General features: G+C 38.5%; 1 protein-coding gene across 1 annotated transcript in view; it reads right to left on the bottom strand.

Moving 5' to 3' along the window:
• LOC114656464 (flotillin-1) overlaps positions 1-25,980 on the bottom strand; it is a 168,715-nt gene that overhangs the window by 10,504 nt on the left and 132,231 nt on the right. The window contains exons 11-12 of the mRNA XM_028808129.2: positions 16,524-16,661; positions 3,057-3,221 (exon numbers count right to left, since the gene is read on the bottom strand). Of these exons, the coding sequence (XP_028663962.1) occupies positions 3,057-3,221; positions 16,524-16,661 (303 nt within the window). The remainder of the gene's footprint in view (positions 1-3,056; positions 3,222-16,523; positions 16,662-25,980) is intronic.

The following is a 25,980-nucleotide window of genomic DNA, read 5'->3' as shown; positions in this document are numbered from 1 at the left end:
AAAAAGCAACGCAAAGAGAAATAAGACTGGCACTTTCTAACGACAATGTTCAAAAGAAAAACAAACACAATTCTCGGTGATTGTTCAAAGTAAATGCAGTCATTTTTTTCTTTTTCCCCCCAGAGGCCAGAGGACCTTATTTCCCTTTATATCCTTGTGTTTATTTTTTACAGTAAATAAACTGAAGAATTGTGACCCTTTTAAGTGTTTTACAAATGAAACAAGTGTATTAAATGTTACTTTGTTGAGGTCTTTTAAGTATTTTGTGTATTATAATCAATTATTAGCAGACGGCATTTTTCAAAGTAACAAAAAAATGCAAAACGAGTTTGTGTTTATTTATGAAACTATTTAGTTAACACGCACCGAACAAAAATATGAAGCAAAGAAGCATAGTTGGCTCAGTCGCTTGATGAAAACTAGCAATCTTTAAAATGGGTGTGTTTAACACAGAAGATGCCGACCGTTTAACTAATGTCTAACAATAATATGGGTTAACAATTCAGAAACACATATAGACTGATCCTAAAAAGTTACGTGCAAAAACAAATCTTTAAAATCCCACAATAGTGTCCAGCACGTCTTAAGTAACATGAAGCCAAAGTTAGTGCGAGGTAAAACCAACAACCGCTCTTTTACATTTGATTGCAGTTTTTCTTTCTTGCCAAGATTTTTTATATATTCGAATTATGTTAGAATAGTGATATTCGATCCAACAGCCCATGTTATTTACTTAAAACAATGTTATAAAGATCTCCACAGAGCTTTTTTTTTTTTTTTTTTTAACTCACCTCTGTTGTCATCTGACTGCTTTCCTGAGGCATCAATGTGTTCTCTTCAAGAGTTTTGTTGCACATTTCGAAGAGTGTGCATGCTACCTTGTCATTTACCTTGGCCCTTTTCTGTTGTGGACCATCTGTCTATGATTCAGTCATTTGCATTTCATTCGATGCAAGTTCCATCTGAGCTTGCAACATTTTGAGTGCCAGTGATTTTACATCTGCATTGAAATAGCGGTCTTTGTATCTCGGGTCTACAATAGTGGCAACACAGTACATGGATTCTGTGTAAATCACAATGGAACGATTGTTTACAGCCTCCAAGAGAGCGCTTTTACTGGTTTTGACTCCGAAGTCAGTATGAGCGCTTTTAGTCAAAAGTCATTTTAAAGCATTAACTGAGGGAATAATGTTAGAAGCCAAGGCTTCAGACTGGCAAATTTCTTTTGTCAGTTGTTCAAATGGAGCAAGGAGTGTGATTATGTTCTCGATCAATCCCCACTGATTAGGCGTTAGACTTGCAGGTAACTCAAAATCGGGGGCATAAGCCCCAATGGCTCTTTTCTGCTCCAGCAAGCTTTGCAGTATATAGAATAAGCTGTTCCATCGAGTTGAAACGTCTTGCTGAAGTGTTTTCGGCTGCATACTAAGTTCAGTTATAGTTTTGAGATGCAAGTTGGCTAATTGTGAATGCTTAAAGTGACCGACTATTTTTCTGCCGATCGCTATTGTATCTGAGATGCTGCGCTGGGATAGTGCGCCATTGTTCACGGTAAACTGTAAAGTATGAGCCATACATGGCAAACTTGGGATTCCGCATTCCTGTATAGCCTTTGCAACGTTGCGTGCATTGTCTCGTAATACTACATGAATATTCTCTTTGGGTATTTTCCATGTTTCAAACATTCTTTTAAACGCCACAGAGAGTGCAGCACCCGTGTGTGATCCAGAGCATTCTTGGGCGTGCAAGATTGCTTTCTGCAATTCAAACTTGCAGTCAATCCACTGATTAGTTAAACTAAGCATACTAATAGCACTCATATCAGATGTCCATATATCAGTGGTGAAGCTTATGGCTGTGACATCTTCAGCAAGGAGTTTGTGCACATGACTTTCCACAATCTTATGCAACTCTGGAAGCGCTATGTCAGAAAAATAACGGCGACTGGGTATCTGGTAACGGGGCTCGAGATGCTCAAGCAGCCTTCGAAATCTCATATCTTCTACAACAGAAAATGGCTGATCGTCCAGAGCAATAAATTCCATCACCTTTGCAGTAACTGTTTGAGCTTTAGCGTTATTTTAATCAAATTTCTTTGATTTTTCAAGTAATTGATCAACACGTTGAGCAACTGCAGTTTTTGATTTTGTGCACGGTGGCACAGGATTCTCCTCTTTTGCTCTGAGGAATTCTGTGTATTTGTCAGGATGGCGTGTCTTCAAGTGTGTAATTAAGTTGTTGGTATTGAAATTTCGCACTTTGGTCCCTCTGCTCAAAACATTAGTCAAACAAATGTTGCAAATGGCATATTTTATGTCACTCTCACTCACTTTGAAAAACTTCCACACTGCAGACATTTTCGCACAATAGCCCAGCGTTGTCTAAACGTCCGGCACATCCGGAACACCGTGAATGCGTCATCAATATCGGTTCAAATTATTGGTCCAATTTAGCCATCGGTCCGATGCCGATAAAATTATTTTAACCCATTATCTGCCGATACAGATATAAATCTGATATTATCGTGCATCCCTACTAATATGTAGTCTAAATATTTGGAAGTACAAAGAAACTGCTAAGATAATTTGTAAGCTGATGCAAGGGAATCCTAACTGAAACATTCAATACCACAACAGTTTTCTTTGGCCTTAAGGGATATGGACTGCCAGACCCTATCATATCATATTAACATCTTCTCAATATAGAGAGTATATTTTGTCATCTAGGTCGGGGGGCTGTCTTCATCAATCTTACAAAATTAATATATCTATACTTAATTCAGTGTGTTGGAACAAACAGAAGATACACTTTTCAAAGAGACATACGAGTTTCATATTTTAAATTAGAAATTAACAAATTCCTTTCATTATGCTTTTGTAAGGCAAAGCAAATACACATCTTCAAAAACTGCAACATAAAAGTGAAAAATCCACAAAACAGGTGGATTACTTTCACAAAGCATAACATTTTATTTTAAACGGATTTGTTAACAATAAATATAAACATACAATTGTGCATAAACATGTACTCATTCATTCACTTTCATTTACTCTTACCTGTGTGATGCTAACTCCAGTCAGACGCTCAACAGTGTCAGGAAGACGGTTCATAATATCAAGCACTTCACCAGTCAGCTTAGCTGGTCCTACTTCTCCTGTTCCACTAGAAACCATTGTCACTTTCTTGGCCTGGGACATGGGTTTGCTGATCTCTGCTGCCATCTACCATTAGAAGAACAGACATAGCTTAAAATAACCACAATAAAATGGAACTAAACCAACATTAAGCAAGTTTATTTAACACAAAATCTTATAGAGGAGGCTCTATCCCCTCTAAAGTGCCTTGAGAAAGTGCCCCCTTTGTTTTTCACATTCTTTCTCTATTAAGTCTCCAAATTTTAAATGCAGTAAAACAAAGAAGATGACATCTGTCAGCTATGTAACATCAGTGGTGTTTACAATGCACTTTTAAAAACAAACATTAAGCCTAGTCACAGCAAAATTTGATCAGATACAAAGTTAGAAACCTATATGATTTTCTAATTCTGATTAATAAATACACAATAGCTCCTACCCATGGTGCAAAATTCTTGCAGAATTAGTCTTGCTTCAATGTGTCAAAATTTTCCTTATTTTTTTAGCCTCACTTCTGTAAACCTCTACCAAAAATATACATTCATTGCCCATCAAAACTAACAGCACAAAAAAAAAAAAAAAAACACTCCACTCACTTTGTTCCTTTTCCAAAAGAAAGTAGATTTGTTTTTATTACTTTGATTAATTTTTCTTTCTAATATATCATTTTCTAACATTTTTATCTGGCACAGGTGACAAAAATTAAAAGGTTTACTGTCACTACAGGAAATTTTGATTCAGCTTTTGGTTGCAAAACTGAAAATGTGATTGCCACTTTTAACAGACCATATTGGGAGTAATTGAGATGATCTACAAGTGCGCAAACTTATTAATGAAACTGTGCCTTGCAGGATTATTTAAAACTTTTATTACCCAAACTTAATTCTTTTTAGTTTCTTTTTTTTACCTGGTACTGTGCAGCAGTAAATAAAATTAAACTGCATAAAAAAGCCTAAACTACCAGAGATTATTTTAACAAACAAATAGACCATCGTTGCACTTAGAACAACACAGTGAGGAATGCTAGGTCTTTGTATTTTGAGTACAGTAATCCCTCACTATATCATGCTTCGACTTTCGCGGCTTCACTCTGTCGCGGACTTTATATGTAAGCATATTTAAATATATATCGCAGATTTTTCGCTGGTTCGTGGGTTTCAGTGGACAATGGGTCTTTTAATTTCTGGTACATGCTCCTTCAGTTGGTTTGCCCAGTTGATTTCAAACAAGGGACGCTATTGGCAGATGGCCGAGAAGCTACCCAACCAGAGCGCGTATTACGTATTAAATAAAACTCCTGAAATATATTGTCAGCACGGGGGCTGTTCGCACCCCTAGAAGATATGGCCGCTCCTCAAAAAACGCTGCAACATTACCTTCACATTGCTCCCTTCCTTGCTAGGCTTACTTGTGGCTGCTTTGTCAAGCGATATGCTTCCCGCACGGTGCTTCGCATACTTAAAAGATCAAACAGCACGTATTGATTTTTGATTGTTTGCTTTTCTCTCTCTCTCTTGCTCTGACATTCTCTGCTCCTGACGGAGGGGATGTGAGCAGGGGGGCTGTTCACACACTGGCCTAACGGATACGGATGCTCCTCTAAAAAATGCTGAAAGACTACCTTCACATTGCTCCCTTCCTTGCAGCTGCTTTGTCCGGCGGTGCTTCGCATACTTAAAAGCCCAAACAGTCCTATTGATTTTTGATTGTTTTCTTTTCTCTCTCTCTCTGACATTCTCTGCTCCTGACGCGCACACCATTGAAGAGGTAGAGATATTTGCATTCTTTTAATTGTGAGAAGGAACGGTCATCTCTGTCTTGTCATGGAGCACGTTTAAACTTTTGAAAAAGAGACAACTGTTTGTTTGCAGTGTATGAATAAAGTTCCTGTCTCTCTACAACCTCCTGCGTTTCTGTGCAAATCTGTGACCCAAGCATGACAATATAAAAATAACCATATAAACATATCGTTTCTACTTCGCGGATTTTCACCTTTCACGGGGGGTTCTGGAACGCAACCCCCGCGATCGAGGAGGGATTACTGTACTTAGTATCAAATAGCACACTTAATTCCAAAGTTTTGACTCTATTTCTAACATTGTTTCTCTATTAGTGTTTCTGTTTTTTTCCCCCAACACTGACTGTGATAATATTCTCAACTACCTTGTTGAGAAAGTTACTTCCATTCGACCAAATATCTCTGCTTTTCCAAAAATTGGTGGAGGCTGATCCCAGTGCGGTTTCTTTTTGATTTCCTTTTCCTCTGTATCTAGATGGTGTTCTTACTTTAATCAAGAATTTAAATCCATCTTCTTATGAGTTGGATATTCTTTTATTGTCTCTTTTTTATGAGTTCACTTGATTAGCCTAAATTTGGTGTCCATGATAAATTATTTTCTCCTCACTGTGTTTTATTACTTATTTCAAGTACGTTACTGTGCAGCCTTTATTGAAAAAACCTAATCTTAATCCCTCTGATCATAATAGTCTGAGGCCTATCTCTAAACACTCATTCCTAAATAAAATTTTAGAAATGGTAGTCAAATCACAGCTGACTGCTTTTCTTAATAAATATTAAATTTTAGATACATTTCAGTCTTGGTTTAAAAAACAAGATTCCACAGAAAATGGCACTTCTTAAGGTGGGTAACGACCTTCTGATGGCTATTGATGTGGGGAAGTATTCGGTCCATGCTCTTTTTGATCATAGTGCAGCATCTGATACAGTAGACCATATGCTTCTAATTAATAGGTTAAATAATTGCGTGTGTATCTCTGGAAATGCCTTAGACTGGTTTACTTATTTGGCATAAAGGAGTTTCTCAGTTAGTGCGAGTGAGTACGTCAGCCCAAGCATCCTTGTCTTGTGGAGTGCCGCAGGGATATGTTCTTGGGCCAGTGTTATTTTCCTTATTCATTATTCCTTTTGCTCAAATTTTAAATTCTTTTAAAGATATTTCATATTTATACTGACAACTTTAAGCTTCCATGCTCTTGTAAATCACAACACCTTCATAAGTTATCTGCCCTGGTTGAATGCCTGAGTGAAATTAATAAATGGCTAGCTGCTAAATTTTTACATTTTACATTAAAAAAAAAAAAAAAGGTTCCAATAATTGCTCATTTGCATGCAGAGATCAATCTCAGGTTATCAGCTGTTTCACTCAACCTTAAATTTTGTGCCTGGAACTTGGGTGTTATGTTTGACCCATCTTTAAACCTTGATGCTCATGTTAAATCCTTATCTCATTCTTGTTTTTATCATTGGAGGATTAAATCAAAGCTAAGATGAATTGTGTCAAAGTAACATGTTAGTGCAGGCTTTTATTTTTTTCACGTCTTGATTACTGTAATTCTTTACATGTTTAAAAAAAGATGTTGCTGCTGCGCCATCAATGTATTCAAAATGCTGCTGCTAGATTGTTAACCCGCTCCAGTAAGTGGTCTCATATTACTTCAATTTTATCTTCTCTTTATTGGAATCCTGTGAAAAGTCAAGCAAAATGACACCTTTTATTGGCTAACTAAAAAGATTACAATATGCAAGCTTTCGAGGCAACTCAGGCCCCTTAGAATCCATTTTAAAATTTTAGTTATCACCAACAGAGGTATGCATGGTCAAATACCACAATATATTTCAGATATTTTACATTATACTACCAATCACCCACTTACAGTTAGGTCCATAATATTTGGGCAGAGACAACTTTTTTCTAATTTTGGTTCTGTACATTACCACAATGAATTTTAAATGAAACAACTCAGATGCAGTTGAAGTGCAGACTTTCAGCTTTAATTCAGTGGGGTGAACAAAACAATTGCATAAAAATGTGAGGCAATTAAAACATTTTTTAACACAGTCCCTTCATTTCAGGGGCTCAAAAGTAATTGGACAAATTAAAAAACTGGAAATAAAATGTTCATTTCTAATACTTGGTTGAAAACCCTCTGCTGGCAATGACTGCCTGAAGTCTTGAACTCATGGACATCACCAGATGCTGGGTTTCCTCCTTTTTAATGCTCTGCCAGGCCTTTACTGCAGCGGCTTTCAGTTGCTGTTTGTTTGTGGGCCTTTCTGTCCTAAGTTTAGTCTTCAACAAGTGAAATGCATGCTCAATTGGGTTAAGATCAGGTGACTGACTTGGCCGTTCAAGAATTTTCCCACTTCTTTGCTTTAATAAACTCCTGGGTTGCTTTGGCTGTATGTTTTGGGTCATTGTCCATCTGTATCATGAAACGCCGCCCAATCAATTTGACTGCATTTAGCTGGATTTGAGCAGACAGTAGGTCTCTGAACACCTCAGAATTCATACTTTTTTCTTGCCATCATTCTGGTAGAGGTTGATCTTGGTTTCATCTGTCCAAAGAATGTTTTTCCAGAACTGTGCTGGCTTTTTTAGATGTTCTTTAGCAAAGTCCAATCTAGCCTTTCTATTCTTGAGGCTTATGAGTGGCTTGCACCTTGCAGTGCACCCTCTGTATTTACGTTCATGCAGTCTTCTCTTTATGGTAGACTTGGATAGCAATACGCCTACCCCCTGGAGAGTGTTGTTCACTTGGTTGGCTGTTGTGAAGGGGTTTCTCTTCATCATGGAAATGATTCTGCGATCATCCACCACTGTTGTCTTCCGTGGACGTCCAGGTCTTTTTGCGTTACTGTGTTCACCAGTGCTTGTTTTCTTTCTCAGGATGTACCAAACTGTAGATTTTGCCACTCGTAATATTGTAGCAATTTCTCGGATGGATTTTTTCTGTTTTCGCAGCTTAAGGATGGCTTCTTTCACCTGCATGGAGAGCTCCTTTGACCGCATGTTGTCTGTTCACAGCAAAATCTTCCACATGCAAGCACCACACCTCAAATCAACTCCAGGCCTTTTATCTGTTTAATTGATAATGACATAACGACAGACTTGCCCACACCTGCCCATGAAATAGCCTTTGAGTCAATTGTCCAATTACTTTTGGGCCCCTGAAATGAAGGTGTTAAAAAAAATGCAATCGTTTTGTTCACCCCACTGAATTAAAGCTGAAAGTCTGCACTTCAACTGCATCGGAGTTGTTTCATTTAAAATTCATTGTGGTAATGTACAGAACCAAAATTAGAAAAAAGTTGTCTCTGTCCAAATAGTTATGGACCTAACTATGTCATGTAACCAGGGCCTTCTTATTGTTCCATGTACTCGGCTAAAGACTCGTGGGGATCGGGGTTTTCAGTCCGTTGCACCAAAATGGTGGAATAGCCTTCCTTGTGCTTTATGGGCTGTTGATACACTTGACATATTTAAAAAAAACAGTTCAAAAGGCAGCTTTTTAGGTTAGCATATTGGTATCCATTTTGGCTCTTATGTTTTATAGTTCATTTGTTGAAATGTTAGTTTAATTGTATCCAGTACTGTTTGTAACTGTGTGTTTTAATTGTTTTCTATGATGTAAAGCTCTTTATGACTCTGTGAAAGGTGCTTTATTAATAATAATAATAAAAAAAAAGTTTTCCTATTTCTGACAGTAATTTTAAGAGCATAAAGCCCAGGATCATTATAGCATAAATCAACAATATAGATATTGGAACATTAGAAAAAAGGTTTTTGAAAAAGGCCATTAAGTCCAACAAGGCCCATCAATTCTATCCTCTTAAATCCTCTAAATCTAGACTCTGTACTGTTTTTAAGCACATTATCAGCAATTTAAATATCTTTGAGACAGTGCAATGCTACATGTTTTAAACAATTTATTATACATACATACACATGCTAAATGTCATGTAAACAAAAACAAGTAACAATGTTCTGCATATTTCAGTGCAAAACAAAAATAAACAACAATGAAACTGATGTCAACTGAAATTAAATTACAGGCAGGTTCTTTTTGACAAAAAAAAGAAGCATTTCAGGTTTATAGCTTGATGGTCTATTTTCTCATCGGGTAAATGAAAAGCTGTACTAAACAATAATTTTGCTCTCTATCCTCTTGTATGTTAAAGAAAAAAATGGCCTTGTTGCTTCTTCAAAAATGAGAAATTGTCCCTTATTTGTTTATAAGTAAACAACAGAAGGTTGTTCGTTTCTAGGTAATGATGATCCTGACAGACACGTTTACAGTTACAATGCTACAGAATGGCTCTGAGAATGAAACTCCTCAAACATATAATGTGGGGAGTTTTCTTAAATAACACACTTTTTTACATGTAAATTAACTGCCTAGAGTAAAAGGCCTCCACACATTCCACATTTTCCCCCACCTCGAAATGCTCAAAGAAAGCATGATGCAATGATAACCAACATACCTAAACAGTGCTGCAGCCACTTGTCACTGCTCTAGCTGGAGTGGTATGGGATTAATGGGTACAATGGCAGTGGCATGCTTACCTTATCCCATTCCATCCATTTACTCATCTTGCAAATTTTTCCGCCTTTATTAACAAGATGCAGAGTTCCAGCTAAGCGTGAAAGCAGATCTTGGCTGGTACTACACTGCAGAGCACTGTGAAGGTGTGTTTAACTTTACAAGATTAGAATCAAATCTTTTGGAGAATATTTAAAGTATAACAATTACCATTTATAATGATGATTCCCAAAGTATCAAGTTATGGTCATGGATACAGCATTTAACAGAGTTTCTAAGTAGAGTATTATTAAAATGGTGACATTTGATTTTCTTTTCTTTTTTGGCTTGTAAATGAAAAAGTGATCATATACTAACATTTAAAAAAAATACTATCTCGAGTTATTCCATATTAAAGCTAAATTGCTCACATCAGAGCTGAGAACACCTCCCTTACATGTTTAGTATTGTGTCTTCTATGAGATTTATATGCAGTAAGTTCAATAAACTTTAACATCATTAAAGAATACATTCAGAGTTTTTTAAATAATCACGAGTGTTAATCATCCATTTTCCAACCCGCTGAATCCGAACATGGGGTCACGGGGGTCTGCTGGAGCCAATCCCAGCCAACACAGGGCACAAGGCAGGAACCAATCCCGGGCAGGGTGCCAACCCACCGCAGGACACACACAAACACACCCACACACCAAGCACACACTAGGGCCAATTTAGAATCGCCAATCCACCTAACCTGCATGTCTTTGGACTGTGGGAGGAAACCGGAGCGCCCGGAGGAAACCCACGCAGACACAGGGAGAACATGCAAACTCCACGCAAGGAGGACCTGGGAAGCGAACCCGGGTCTAGCAAGTCAAATATTTTAACCTGCTTTAGTTAACAAAAGGTGCCCAACATTTTTGACTTCATGAGGAAAAAAAACATGCCACTCAACAGTGTACAAGAAGGTACAATGCCAGTTGCAAAGGAGTTTAATTAGAATAATTTAAAATATCTTAGTACAGCCGTGCCACAGGTCTGTCAGATTTTTCAACTCTTCACGTTCATCTCCCAGCTAGATTTGAATGGGTCACTCCAATTACAAGTCAGGGATGTTACCACTGAGCTAAAGAAGACTTTTAACATTTTTGTTACGTGTGCATCTTGCTCACACAGCCCTGCATAGCAGCAAGTCATTGTTTAACTTGCTTTACTGGCAACAAGGAAAGCCACAAAGTCCAGTATGTAAGAGTGCAGCTTAAATTTGATCTTCATCATAAAATCAACTAGTGATTTAGCTAGTAAGTAGTACATTGACCTGCCAATCACACATAAATGAGAAATGCAGCTAGTTCTGATCCACTTTGGAGTTTGGGATTTTGGGGAAATGCTACATTAATAAAGAGATTTCAACCAAAGGCCAAGAATTGGTTGCAAACTGCACTGGCAACTGTTAATGCTGAGCCCTGTTCAGTGTCAAAAGTAAATGCCAAACCATGCTTTGCTTTGTAGGAGGCAGCAACACTTGACATTGTCAGCCATGTTCTGTAACCATTTAATGAAGTCTGTAGTATGGCTTCAGCTTAGCATGTAAAGCATTTATTGGGTGTACTTCACATGTAATACGAATATTTTTATCTGTTATGAACAGTTAGATAGCTATTCACATTGTTAAGTTGATGCCATTGTGTTAAATATTGATTGGCATGCTAATCAGAGCTTAAATTTGTCTATGACGAACATTTGTAATCACTCAACTATTCAAAACTTACATAAGATAAGCTAACACATACAATGAGATTCAGGTACACTACCTGAAACAGTGCTCAAAATATACATGATGAAAATAAATTGTTGTACAGTAATCCCTCCTCCATCGCCTGGGTTGCATTCCAGAACCCCCCGCGAAAGGTGAAAATCCGCGAAGTAGAAACCATATGTTCATATGGTTCTTTTTATATATTTTAAGCCCTTATAAACTCTCCCACACTATTATAAACATTTCCTGCACAATTATACAGCATAAACCCTTTGTATTCTCTTAGATATTAGGTAAAATTCGTTGAAATTATGTATGTAAACACAGTTTATATACAGTAAAACCTAAAAATATTATTTTAAAGATATCGAGTGTCTCCGATATCACATATGTTCCAGCCATTACGACAGACAGGCCACCAGCAATAAATACGTACAATGCAAGAAAAATTGTATACAGTAAAATGTGTGTACAGTAACACTAAAATATGTACATGTAATAAGTACTGTACGTAGATAATTATGGTTACTCACCAACAATGACACGACGACTTGTCTGATAACGATGAGTTTAATTTTACTGCACAACAAAGGACAGCGTTACAGCTCTTCTAAAGGAGCCTCTTCATGCTATTGTGCAGTCTTCAATCCAAATCCCTAAAACAGATTCCATCCAGACTACTGCCTTATCACGTCCACTTGCAACTCGTTTTGCACCCTGGTTAAAGTACACTGCGGCTGTAGATCTTATATCCTTTTCCTCCTTTTTAAATAAAAAGAATCGTAGACTCATGCCGTAATGGTGTCCTACAGCGGTGTACCTGTTCCCTTCCTTCAACATATCCAAAACTTTTACCTTTTCTGTAATCATTTGCATCTTCTGTTCGCGCTTGGACACGGCCCCTGAAGCAGTAGCACAAGCACGTTAATGCTGAATGAGTGAGATGAGACTACCTAGTTAATGCAGCACTCCGTCGCTGAGCCAATCAGCACACAGGAACTTTAACTGTGTGCTCTGATTAGGTAGCTTCTCAGTCATCCGCCAATAGCGTCCCTTGTATGAAATCAACTGGGCAGACCAACTGAGGAAGCATGTACCATAAGTAAAAAGACCCATTGTCCGCAGAAACCCGCGAATCAGCGAAAAATCTGCGTTATATATTTAGATATGCTTACATATAAAATCCGCGATAGAGTGAAGCCGCGAAAGTTGAAGCGCGATGTAGCGAGGGATTACTGTATATTATTTAAAGAAGTCTTCCTGGGGCAATAATCCTAGCAATGGTGAGTAATCACACAGTTGTTTGTTACACCTCAGATTTCAAACATTTGTGCACAGCACTGGTTTAGTCACAGAGTACGTGTAACTGCTTATTGAACTAGATTGCACAGCATCAGTGGTCAGAAAAAGATGGATAAGTTGTAATTCATATATCAAATAAATTATTTTCCCCTAAAGGTGTGAGCTTTAAAAGCATTAAGTCCTCTTGAGCCTTAGTCAATCTGAACAAAAGCAGCAGAGTACTTTATGATGAACATCATTTTTTTTTTGTATAAATCTCATACACTGTCACCTCAGTGATGTCCCAAAGAAATCTGACTTTTTTTTTATTCTATTTTCAGAATCTTTCAAGTTTCCACTATTTTTGTTTTTTTCCCCTAAAGAGTTTCACCATTGTTCTCTGACTACCATTTCTTTATTTGTCTAAGGTTTCCAGCTGTCAACAACCTGAATGGTCTATACTGCATTTGGTGATTGAAAGCAAACTTTTCCTATTAGTCATCATAATATCATTTCACTTCTTCTTTCAGCTTCTCCAGTCAGTGGTTGCCACAGCGGATCATCTTTTTCCATATCTTTCTGTCCTCCACATCTTGCTCTGTTACACCCACCAACTGCATGCCCTCTCTCACCACATCCATAAACCTCCTCTTAGGCCTTCCTCTTTTCCTTTTTCCTGCCAGCTCTATCCTTAACATCCTTCTCTCAATATTCATTAACACAATTAATTCAACAGATCAATGAACTAAAAAATTTAATTATGATTTTTTTTATTTCTCCAGATTGATTAATTATAAAAGTACTGTAGCAAGCAATAGACTTTCTAGTTCCTCATGCTGGAAGCCACTACTGACCAGGATACTTCCACCATCATGGTTGATGGCAAGCATGGTGTTACTTAGGTGCTGGGATGCACTTGGTTTATATCAAAACAGTATGCATTATTTTAAAGTCAAACAGCTTAATTTCACTTTTAACAGACTACAAAATTTTCTTCTAATATGTTTCAAGTTTTGTCAAATGGTTTTTAGCAAACCCCAGGCGGGAACTAATTTTGGACTCTCTCAGAAGTTACTTCCTCCTCAGGAATGTGTCTGAATGGTTGTAGATTGTCTCTTAGTCACTTTTCTGACAATCAACCTATTTTTTTTAATATTAGAACATTACAACAATCTAGACAAGAATAGGCCATTCAAACCAACACAGCTTGCCAGTGCTATCCACTTAATACAAAATAAGTCTAGTTTTGAAAGACTATAAAGTCCTATTGTCTACCATACTACTTGGCAACGTATTCCATGCCTCTATGGTTCTCTGTGTGAAGACATAATTCCTATATTATTGTGCAAAATAAACCCTTGACAAGTCTCCAACTGTGTTCCAGTGTTCTTATTGAACTCATTTTAAAGTAACAGTCTCTGTACTGTCTTTTCATAATTCATCCCTGCAATCCTGGAATTGGCCTAATCACTCTTGTCTGGACTTTTTCTAGTGCTTCTATGTCTTTTTTGTAGCCCAGAGACAAACATGTAACATAGTACTCCATGTAAGTCCTTACCAAAGCTTGAGCATAACCTCCTTTGGACTTGTGCTACACATAATGTGGTATATAACCTAACACTCTGTTAACCTTCTTAATGGCTGCTGAACATTGGAAGTTGATTGTGATGAGTCCACTAAAACTCCTAGATTCCGTTAATAAGGTGCATTTTCAATTTTCAGACCTTCCATTGTGTATTCAAATCTAAAATTACTACTTCTATATCTAATTTTTTACATTTACTTACAGTTGATACAAAACGTCTACCCACCCCTGCCGAAATTGCAGATTTTGGGTAATAAAAAATTAAACTAAGCTAAATTCTGTCAGACCTTATTCCACCATTATTCCCAAATTGCAAACTATTCAAAAAAGGTAAAACAAATCAGAAATTGTTTACTGAACAAAGAAAAAAAGAATCCTGCAAAAACCTGGTTGCATTAGTGTGCACCCCCTTTAATATTCAAGGATGTGGCTACATGTAGAATCATCCAATCATAGTAAGTCTAAAGTAGTAATTATACACCTGACATCAATTGAGCTCAGTTAAAAAGTTTGGCTGAAACTGTAAGGATTATTCTGATATCGTCTTGGTTGCAACATACTCCAAAGAGCTTTTAAAACATGAGCAGGATCTCATCATTGAAAGGTATCAATCAGTAAAGGGGTACAAAAAAGTACCCAAAGTATTAAACATCCCATGGAGCACAGTGAAGACAGTTATCATCAAGTAGAGAAAAATCCGGCTCAATAGTGACTTTACCAAGATCAGGACATCCCACCAAGTTTGACGAGAAGACAAAAACAACAGCATGTAATCAAAAGAACACTATACCCACAGTGAAGCATAATGGAGGCAGCATCACAGTTTGAGACTGCTTTTCTTCCGGGACTTACTCAAGGTGGATGGAACCATGAATAGCTCTAAGTATCACTCTATTTGGGCACAAAACCTTAAGCATCTGCTAGGAAGATGAAGAGGAACTTCATCTTTCAGCTTGACAACGACACAAAGCATATATCAAAATCAAGAAAACAATGGCTTCATCAAAGGCGGATCAGTGTTCTGGAATGGCCCAGCATTAAGCAAACTGAAAATCTGTGGAGTGACCTGAAGAGACCTCTGCACAGGTGATGCCCTCGTAATTTGACAGATCTGGAAATTTTTTGCACAGAGGAGTGGGCACAAATCGTCAAGTCCAGATGTGCCAAACTAATAGACTCTTAACCAAAATGCTTGAGCGCTATAATAAAATCAAAAGTTTTGTTTTTTTATTCCTTTTTCATTAAACAGTTTCTGATTTGTTTTCACCTTCTTTGTACAGATTACAATTTTGCAGTAAAAGTAGAATATTTCTGACAGGTTTTCTCTTGGCTTCATTTTTTATTACATAAAATCTGCAATTGTGACAGGAGTGTGTAGACTTTTTATACCCACTGTAACTTAAATTTAATCTACCATAAATCTGCCCAAGTCCCTCTGTAATGATTCAAAATCCCAACCTTTTGCTGATCTGCTTAATTTGGTACAATGGCTTGATCTTGGTAATATCTGGGCTGTACCATAATTTTTATATTTTGTTACAACAGACTTGCTGGTAGTTCTAGGAAGATTCAAAGCCTTTCTAATAATCTGATAAACGTCTCATCTTGACACCTCAAAGTCAATCAAATTTATTATGAAATCACATAGAAGAACACAGGTGCAGTCATAAACAACATAACCTTACATTAACATTCGAATCTCTTAAAATTCAATACCTCGCCCAAATTTTTTTGTTACAGTGAATACTTAGAAATTAAGTAAATTTCAGCTTTTTAATCTGAAGACATCAAAAAACTAAGTTTAAAATTGCAGAGAAATACCTCTACTGGAGTAGAAAAAATCCCATTTATTTATGCTTTTATATGACTTTGCAACAAAGCAGAATAATCAATACTGAGTGACTACTTTCTGAAAGTACTATAGGTTGTACTATAGTATCAATGGAAGCATGAAATATTATGTATATATATATCCCGAGTTTGTTATCAATAAAATAACTTTTGACAGTAATAGGTTTATAGTTTTGTTTTTTTAATTGTGGAAGAGAGGTGAAAAGAGAGTGCAGGCAGGGTGGAATGGGTGGAGAAGAGCGTCAGGAATAATTTGTGACGGGAGCAGACGAAAGAAGAAGGTGGCTTATAGTTTTTCACAATTATAGGATAGTAATATTCGGCTTTATAAATGATGCCATTAGTGCTTTTTTTTAAAAATTGGATTAAAAACCACATATTTTCACTTAAATACCCTTTAGCCGAAATCAATATGCTGCACAAAATTACTTAAAAAATGAATTAATTTTTGGCTAACACATTACTCAAAACACTGTTAATATACCTTCGAGAGAATTAAAACATGTTATCATTAAACAAAAGAAAAGCCAGGTCAATCTAGCCATAACAAAGTTGAAAAAAGTGTACAATCCACTACAAGCAAACATATTACCTCAGGAAGTTTTTCCAGTAACATGTCCACCATTGCAGCTTCTTTATACTGCTTGAATGCTTCTGCCTTTTTGGCCATCTGTTCAGCATCAGCCTTGGCCTTGGCTTTAACAGCAAAAGCTTCAGCTTCTCCCTTAATCTGAAAAAAGTATTAAAAAAGGAAAATTACAATAATTTAAAGACAGTCTTTCCCAAAAAGGGTATTTATATCACTACTATTCATGTACACAACAGTGTTATTAAGGAACCATTATATACATTTCTCAAATTACCAATTATATGTCCTCTGTATCGGCATGACAAATGATTGTATTTGATAAGTTTTTAAGCTTTTCTTCCATGCCCCATACTCTGCATTGTAAAGTGTCAGGACAAGCAAGATATATATATATTTTTTATTTATAGAAAATGCTTAACTAAATTTAGAACACAATTTTGCATGGCAAATGTGTGTATATCATGTTTGTGAAGAAATAACTTTGACAAAATACAGAACTTATCCATTAAAATCCAAGGCCAAATTTTAATAATGAGGCCAGTTCAATGCAAGTCCTTCTGGATGTTGGACTTTTTTGGAAAATGGCTGTAGGAAATGTCAGGTGATACAACACCTCAAGCTCAGGGTCGTTGAACTGGAGGAGTTGATTGGCATGCATTGTAGTAGATAGAGCGAGTGTGCAACCCAAAGGTGGTGCTGGCGGAGACTCCAGATCAGACACATAGAGATAAGTGGGTCATGATCAAAAGGCGTCAGGCAGAGGGTGTACTCAGTTTGCGGGCATCAACCTCACAACTGGAAGTGTCAAATTGTTTTCAACACCTTGCGGAGCTGGACATTGTCTTTAAAGATTCTGAGGTGGTAGGCAGGCATAAGAAGCCCCAATGGGCCATCTCAAAATCAGACCACATAAAGAAAGAGGTGAGATATTTGGAGATTCAAGAACAAGTTTGTTCCAGCGACAAAGAGTGTTGCACAGTGTGTTGCCTACTGGATGCACAGGTGGGAGATCCCCCTGGAAAGAGTGGCTAGAGTGGAAGTGGATCGAACTTTCACTGTTCATGTTGACGCAAGTGAAATATATAAAGGCAGGCTGTCAGTTCTGCAATCCAATTTAAAGAGTTAGTTGCTAGGATGAGGAGCAGAAATGACAAGTTAGTCTTCTCCAAAGCTCTATCAATGTCACATACCAGTTCAGTTAAGACTGTGAAGATAAGAAGGCTTAACGTGTGACTTAAATATTGCTGCAGTATAGGTTTATACAGACTACTTTAGGAATAAATTGGACCTGTTCAGGCATGAAGGGTTACATTTGAAGCAGAAGGGCACCACTGTAACTAATTAAGGATTGCTTAAACTAGGGAAGGGGGAGAGGTCAGGGTTTGAATGGTACGTGAAGAGGTGAATAATAAATATGCATAATAAAGTAAATTGTAACCCAAAGTTTGGCACTTAAAGTACAGTAGGTAACACATTAAAATAGCTTGGAATTGTATGTAGCTGAGCAGAATTAACATATAGTAATAACAAAAACCTGGCTAAATTGCAAAGATGGGGGACAACTATAACATAGATGGGTACACATTTTTTAGTAAGGAAAGACCGAACAGAAGGAGGTTTAGGGGGTGCTGTTTATGCCAAACAGCATTTAAATGGCCTTATTTTAGGAGTGTGATATACAGTAGATGTATTTTTAGTAATATTTAAAAGGCAACTTTATTGGGGGATATTATAGACATGGGAACTAGAACTACCCAAATATTAACTGGACTAACTTTGTAAATGGCAGAATACAAGAACAGTAGTTTTAAAATGTATTCAGTTACTGCTTTTAACACAATATGTTAAAGCTCCAACTGTGGTGGGAGGTCTGTACTGAGTTAGTATTTTGTAATATTTCAGAAAGATCTCGGGGCATAGAGGTGATTGAACTACTAGCGTCAAGTAACCATAAGATAATCCCCACTGTTTTTGAAGAGTGTATATGCAAAGACCAAAACTGTTAAGTTTAATATCCTTAGCATTAGGACCAAGCACTTACCTGGGCTGTGAAAACAGTGCTAAAGGGGTTAGTCCTGAGTGTCACTTGATCAACTGTACAGACATCTCTCTCTTAAGTATTAGACCCGAGGATTACTCAAGCTGTAAAAGTGCTAACAGCGTAAGTCCCGAGCATTACTCGGGCAACGATATAGGTGGGTCTTATGTAAGAAGCAGTCTTGAAAGTTATCCAGGCAACAGTGTAGAAGCTTCTTCTCCTAGCCTCATAATGGTGTCTTGTAAAAAAACGTTTATCAGCAGCCGAAGTGTTGCATGCTCTTGACAGTTAAACAAGTAGTGATGTTCAAGAGTCTCTCATCAGCAGTGATGATGAAGTGAATCTGTCTTCAGGCAGTGAAACTTAAAAGGACAGTGAAAGCGAAAGTGATGCTCGTGTATGGGTTTCTGTTCACCCTGCTTCAAATAAACCAGCACCACCTCGTTTTGATTATGTGGGGAAGCCAGGAATAAAAATGAATGTAGAAATCCAAGATCCACTGATTTACTTTAATAAGTTATTTCTTGATGATGACATGAAAGAATTGTTGAAATGAACCATTATACCAAACAATGTTGGATAAATGACTTGGGGCTAGTTTATACTTCATGCTCAGAACGCGAACGCGCACACATCATGGCTGCCACACGTTCCCAGCATTCATTTGATGCGTCCACCGAGCATGTCCTCATAAATTAACGTGACACATACACGAGTTGCAGTACTAGCAAAATGTTGGGAGCGCAGTGTGATAAAAGTTGGAATGTGACGCCAAAGTCTCTGTTTACTATCTACATGTGACAGAAAGCCACTTTGAGGATCCTACGAGATCGATGTGCACACTTCGATTTTTGATGAATGGTTCGATGTGGTGAAGCAAAATGCTGACATACAAATGCATTCGTGGTGCTTTTATATTCAAGCGTCACATATTCTCAATTGCAATGACACGATACATTTTAAAAGTCTTTTTTTTAATTTTTTTTTTGCAACTTCACAACAGCAACATAATGTACAGCTCTGTATTTGAGCCACAGAGGAAAAAAAAATTAAGGACATGGTGAAAAGGTGTATTTTGTGATCAGCTTTAGTCTCAAAACGTCCACTTTAACCTTGTAGTTTACTTTATCATTAAAGCAGACCGTTGTAAACGTCATCCCAGTTGTTAATCGCTACAAGCTTCTGAGGCTTCCTCCTGACCTGACAGCAGCAGCAAACAGCAATAGATAGCCACATAGAACATATTAAATTTATGGTATTCCAGCTCTCTGCACATTTATACATGATATCACTTTCATAATGAAAAGCATTACAATATGTATGTTACATTTACAGATAAATCGTTAACAGTATTTATTATTTAAACAACGTTAATAGTTACACATATGGGGTGACACGGTGGCAGAGCGGTATCGCTGCTGCCTTGCAGGGAGTTACGTCCCATGTGATCCCTGCCTGGAGTTTGTATGTTTTCCTGGTGGGATTCCACAGTGGGCTCAGTTTTCCATCCAAAGATATGCAGATTTGGTGACACTAAAATGACGCTACTGCACGTGATTGCTTGTATTCACCTTGTGGTGAGCTGATGCCCTGTCCAGGGATTGTTTTTAACTCGTGCCCAATGCTTGCTGGAATGGGCACATCCCTGGATTGATGGATTTAATCATTAAACATCCTTTTCAGAGATATTGCGGTAAGGCGTCATCGGAATTTAATGGGAGTTCCAGGCAATTCACAACACACCCCAGAAGCGCGTTGCGATTAACAACTGGGTCAGTTCTTTCAGGAAGTTTTCTTGATCTTCCAGACCTCAACTTGACCTCCATTGTTCCTGTTAACTGCCATTTCTTAAAAACATTACAAGGTAATGAACCACCTACCTGGTGGCTCTGAGGCTAGGGATCTGCACTGGCAATCGGAAGGTTGCCGGTTCGAATCCCGTAAATGCTAATAGGGACTCTGCTCTGTCGGGCCCTTGAGCAAGGACCTTTACCTGCAATTGCTTAGCGCTTTGAGTAGTGAGAAAAGCGCTATATACAGTTAGGTCCATAAATATTTGGACAGAGACAACTTTTTTCTAATTTTGGTTCTGTATATTACCACAATGAATTTTAAATGAAACAACTCAGATGCAGTTGAAGTGCAGACTTTCAGCTTTAATTCAGTGGGGTGAACAAAACGATTGCATAAAAATGTGAGGCAACTAAAGCATTTTTTTTAACACAATCTCTTCATTTTAGGGGCTCAAAAGTAATTGGACAATTGATTCAAAGGCTGTTTCATGTGCAGGTGTGGGCAAGTCCGTTGTTATGTCATTATCAGTTAAGCAGATAAAAGGCCTGGACTTGATTTGAGGTGTGGTGCTTGCATGTGGAAGATTTTGCTGTAAACAGACAACATGCGGTCAAAGGAGCTCTCCATGCAGGTGAAAGAAGCCATCCTTAAGCTGTGAAAACAGAAAAAACCCATTCGAAAATTGCTACAATATTACGAGTGGCAAAATCTACAGTTTGGTACATCCTGAGAAAGAAAACAAGCACTGGTGAACTCAGCAACGCAAAAAGACCTGGACGTCCATGGAAGACAACAGTGGTGGATGATCGCAGAATCATTTCCATGGTGAAGAGAAACCCCTGCACAACAGCCAATCAAGTGAGCAACACTCTCCAGGGGGTAGGCGTATCGATATTCAAGTCTACCATAAAGAGAAAACTGCATGAAAGTAAATACAGAGGGTGCACTGCAAGGTGCAAGCCACTCATAAGCCTCAAGAATAGAAAGGCTAGATTGGACTTTGCTAAAGAATATCTAAAAAAGCCAGCACAGTTCTGGAAAAACATTCTTTGGACAGATGAAACCAAGATCAACCTCTCCCAGAATGATGGCAAGAAAAAAGTATGGAGACGGCGTGGAACAGCTCATTATTCAAAGCATACCACATCATCTGTAAAACACGGTGGAGGCAGTGTGACGGCTTGGGCGTGCATGGCTGCCAGTGGCACTGGGACACTAGTGTTTATTGATGATGTGACACAGGACAGAAGCAGCCGAATGAATTCTGAGGAGTTCAGAGACATACTATCTGCTCAAATCCAGCTAAATGCAGTCAAATTGATTGGGCGACGTTTCATGATACAGATGGACAATGACCCAAAACATACAGCCAAAAAAACCCAGGAGTTTATTAAAGCAAAGACTTGGAAAATTCTTGAATGACCAAGTCAGACACCTGATCTTAATCTAATTGAGCATGCATTTCACTTGTTGAAGACTAAACTTAGGACAGAAAGGCCCACAAACAAACAGCAACTGAAAGCCTCTGCAGTAAAGGCCTGGCAGAGCATTAAAAAGGAGGAAACCCAGTATCTGGTGATGTCCATGAGTTCAAGACTTCAGGCTGTCATTGCCAGCAGAGGGTTTTCAACCAAGTATTAGAAATGAACATTTCCAGTTATTTAATTTGTCCAATTACTTTTGAGTCCCTGAAATGAAGGGATTGTGTTAAAAAAATGTTTTAGTTGCCTCACATTTTTATGCAATCGTTTTGTTCACCCCACTGAATTAAAGCTGAAAGTCTGCACTTCAACTGCATCTGAGTTGTTTCATTTAAAATTCATTGTGGTAATGTACAGAACCAAAATTAGAAAAAAGTTCTCTGTCCAAATATTTATGGACCTAACTGTAAATGCAAATAATTTTTTATAATTTACCTGAAAATGGTTTGCTATCTACTTGTAATCTTCTCCTACTTTGTGAGCATCAATTATTTTATTTTTTGGAGTGCTAGGCAGCTGTTTAGAGGAACCCATGGCCAATGATTGTTGGCACAACGTTTCAGAAGTCAGAGTATTCATACAGCTTTGCAATTTGCATCACCTGAGGTTTCTCAACAATGACTGTGAACATCAAGCCACAGCCCTAACAAGCTAATGAAGGTCTGAGAACTTGGTAAAAGTTATGAGATCTCAAACTTCTTGAAGTACCCAAACTTTTGCATGGTGGTCCTTTCCTTGTTTTAACTGTATAATTGCACAAAACAAAAATACTCTAATCTTGCATAAAATGCTGAAAAGAAATGTGTCATCTTTAATGTGCCAAAACTTTTGCATCCTACAGTATGTGCATAAAAATCTATTAATATGTATATTATGTGAACTTTTAACTGTTCTGCTAGTATACAGACTTATTTGAGGTCTGTACAAAAGCTTACTTGACAAACATTTGACGGACATTGATAGTTCCTTTATACATACAAACACACACACAAAATGCAGAGCTGACTAACTCATTTACTCATTAACAAAAACAATATTTCCTGTATAAGTAAAAAACTGAAATTTGGCAGGATGGTCCGTCAAAGTCATTAGGTATCTGCTGAGAAAGGACATTTCAGTGTCCCCCCAAGATAATAAAAAAAAATTACTGAAAAAAGAAAAAAAAAAAAAAAACACCTTGATGGATTTGATTGAAATTTGATAATGTTAAGAAAAAATAAAGAGGGGGGAGACGTGTCCGGAGGCAGGAGGAGAGGAGGAAAGTAAAGAGAGTGGAACTGAGGGTAGGAACTTTGAATGTTGGCAGTATGTCTGGTAAGGGGAGAGAGTTATCAGATATGATGGAGAGAAGGAAGGTTGATATATTGTGCGTGCAAGAGACTAAATGGAATGGGAGTAAGGGCAGGTGGATTGGAGGTGGATTCAAATTGTTCTATGATGGAGTGGATGGGAGGAGAAATGGAGTAGGAGTTATTCTGAAGGAACAGGATGTCAAGAGTGTTTTGGACGTGAAAAGAGTGATTATGAAGCTGGAAATTGGAGGTATGATGATGAATGTTGTTAGTGCATATGCACCGCAAGTTGGGTGTGCAATGGGTGAGAAAAAAGATTTTTGGAATGAGATGGATGAAGTGACGAACAGTACCCAAGGGACAGAAAGTGGTGATTGGAGAAGATTTCAATGGGAATGTTGGTGAAGGGAACAGTGCAGACGAGGAGGTGATGGGTAGGTATGGTGTCAAGGAGAAGAAGGTCGGAGGATAGTGGATTTTGCCAAACGGATGGACATGGCTGTGGCGAATACATATTTTAAGAAGAGGGAGGAACACAGGGTTAAGTACAAGAGTGGAGGAAGATACACACAGGTAGATCCTATGTAGAGGATTCAGTTGATCTGAAGGAGATTGAAGACTGCAAAGTGGTTGGCAGGGGAAGAGTGTAGTTAAGCAATATAGGATGGTGGTCTGTAGGATGACGGAGATCAACAAGAGGAAGAGAGTGAGGGCTGAGCCAAGGATCAAATGGTGGAAGTTAAAAAAAGGAAGACTGCAAGGCTGAATTTAGGGAGGAGGTGAGACAGGCACTGGGTGTCAGTGAAGAGTTACCAGACAGCTGGGAAACTACAGCAGATGTAGTAAGGGTAACAGCAAGAAGGGTGCTTGGCGTGACATTTGGAAAGAGGAAGGAAGAAAAGGAAACCTGGTGGTGGAATGAGGAAATACAGGAGAGTATACAGAGAAACAGGATGGCAAAGAAGAAGTGGGATAGTCAGAGAGATGCAGAAAGTAGACAAGAGTACAAGGAGATAAGGCGCAAGGTAAAGAGAGAGGTGGCGAAGGCTAAAGAAAAGGCGTATGATGAGTTGTATGAGAGGTTGGACACTAAGGAGGGAGAAAAGGACCTGTACCGATTGACTAGACAGAGGGACCGAGCTGGTAAAGATATGCAGCAGGTTAGGGTGATAAAGGATAAAGATGGAAACATACTCACAAGAGAGGAGAGTGTGTTGAGCAGATGGAAAGAGTACTCTGAGAGGCTGATGAATGAAGAGAACGAGAGAGAGAGAGAGAGAAGAGGTTGGATGAAGTGGAGATAATGAATCAGGAAGTGCAACGGATTAGCAAGGAGGAAGTAAGGACAGCTATGAAGAGGATGAAAAATGGAAAGACCGTTGGTCCAGATAACATACCTATGGAAGCATGGAGGTGTTTAGGAGAGATGGCAGTGGAGTTTTTAACAGGATTGTTTAACGGAATCTTGGAAAGTGAGAGGATGCACGAGGAGTGGAGAAGAAGTGTACTGGTGCTGATATTTAAGAATAAGGGGGATGTGCAGGACTGCAGTAACTACAGGGGAATAAAATTGATGAGCCACAGCATGAAGTTATGGGAAAGAGTAGTGGAAGCTAGGTTAGGAAGTGAGGCAATGATTAGTGAGCAGCAGTATGGTTTCATGCCAAGAAAGAGTACCACAGATGCAATGTTTGCTCTGAGGATGTTGATGGAGAAGTTTAGAGAAGGCCAGAAGGAGTTGCATTGCGCCTTTGTGGACCTGGAGAAAGCATATGACAAGGGTGCCTCGAGAGGAGCTGTGGTATTGTATGAGGAAGTCTGGAGTGGCAGAGAAGTACATAAGAGTTGTACAGGATATGTACGAGGGAAGTGTGACAGTAGTGAGGTTTGCAGTAGGAGCGACAGATGCATTCAACGTGGAGGTGGGATTACATCAGGGATCGGCTCTGAGCCTTTTCTTATTTGCAATGGTGAAGGACAGGTTGACAGACGAGATTAGACAGGTGTCCCCATGGACTATGATGTTTGCTGATGACACTGTGATCTGCAGCGATAGTAGGGAGCAGGTTGAGGAGACCCTGGAGAGGTGGAGATATGCTCTAGAGAGGAAAGGAATGAAGGTCAGTAGGAACAAGACAGAATACATGTGTGTAAATGAGAGGGAGGTCAGTGAAATGGTGAGGATGCAGGGAGTAGAGTTGGCGTAGGTGGATGAGTTTAAATACTTGGAATCAACCGTACAGAGTAATGGAAGAGAGGTGAAAAACAGTGCAGGCAGGGTAGAATGGGTGGAGAAGAGTGTCAGGAGTAATTTGTGACAGATGGGTATCAGTAAGAGTGAAAGGGAAGGTCTACAGGACGGTAGTGAGACAAGCTATGTTATATGGGTTGGAGACGGTGGCACTGACCAGAAAGCAGGAGAGAGAGCTGGATGTAGCAGAGTTAAAGCTAAGCTAAGATTTGCACTGGGTGTGATGAGGAAGGATAGGATTAGAAATGAGTACATTAGAGGGTCAGCTCAAGTTGGAAGGCTGGGAGACAGAGAGGCGAGATTACGTTGGTTTGGACACGTGCAGAGGAGAGATGCTGGGTATATTGGGAGAAGGATGCTAAGGAATGAGCTGCCAGGGAAGAGGAATACAGGAAGGCCTAAGCGAAGGTTTATTGATATGGTGAGAGAGGACATGAAGGTGATGGGTGTAACAGAACAAGATGCAGAGGACAGAAAGATATGGAAGAAGATGATCCACTGTGGCAACCCCTAACAGGAGCAGCTGGAAGAAGAAGGGAAGATACATTTGTATGCATGTTCCTAAATGATAATATGCCAATTAAAGGACATGCCTGATAAATTG

This window comes from Erpetoichthys calabaricus, chromosome 1 (genome assembly GCF_900747795.2).
Source record: "Erpetoichthys calabaricus chromosome 1, fErpCal1.3, whole genome shotgun sequence".
In the NCBI taxonomy this organism is placed as follows: Eukaryota; Metazoa; Chordata; class Cladistia; order Polypteriformes; family Polypteridae; genus Erpetoichthys; species Erpetoichthys calabaricus.
The sequence above is the reverse complement of the archived record's forward strand: the minus strand, read 5'-3'. Positions and strand labels throughout refer to the sequence as shown.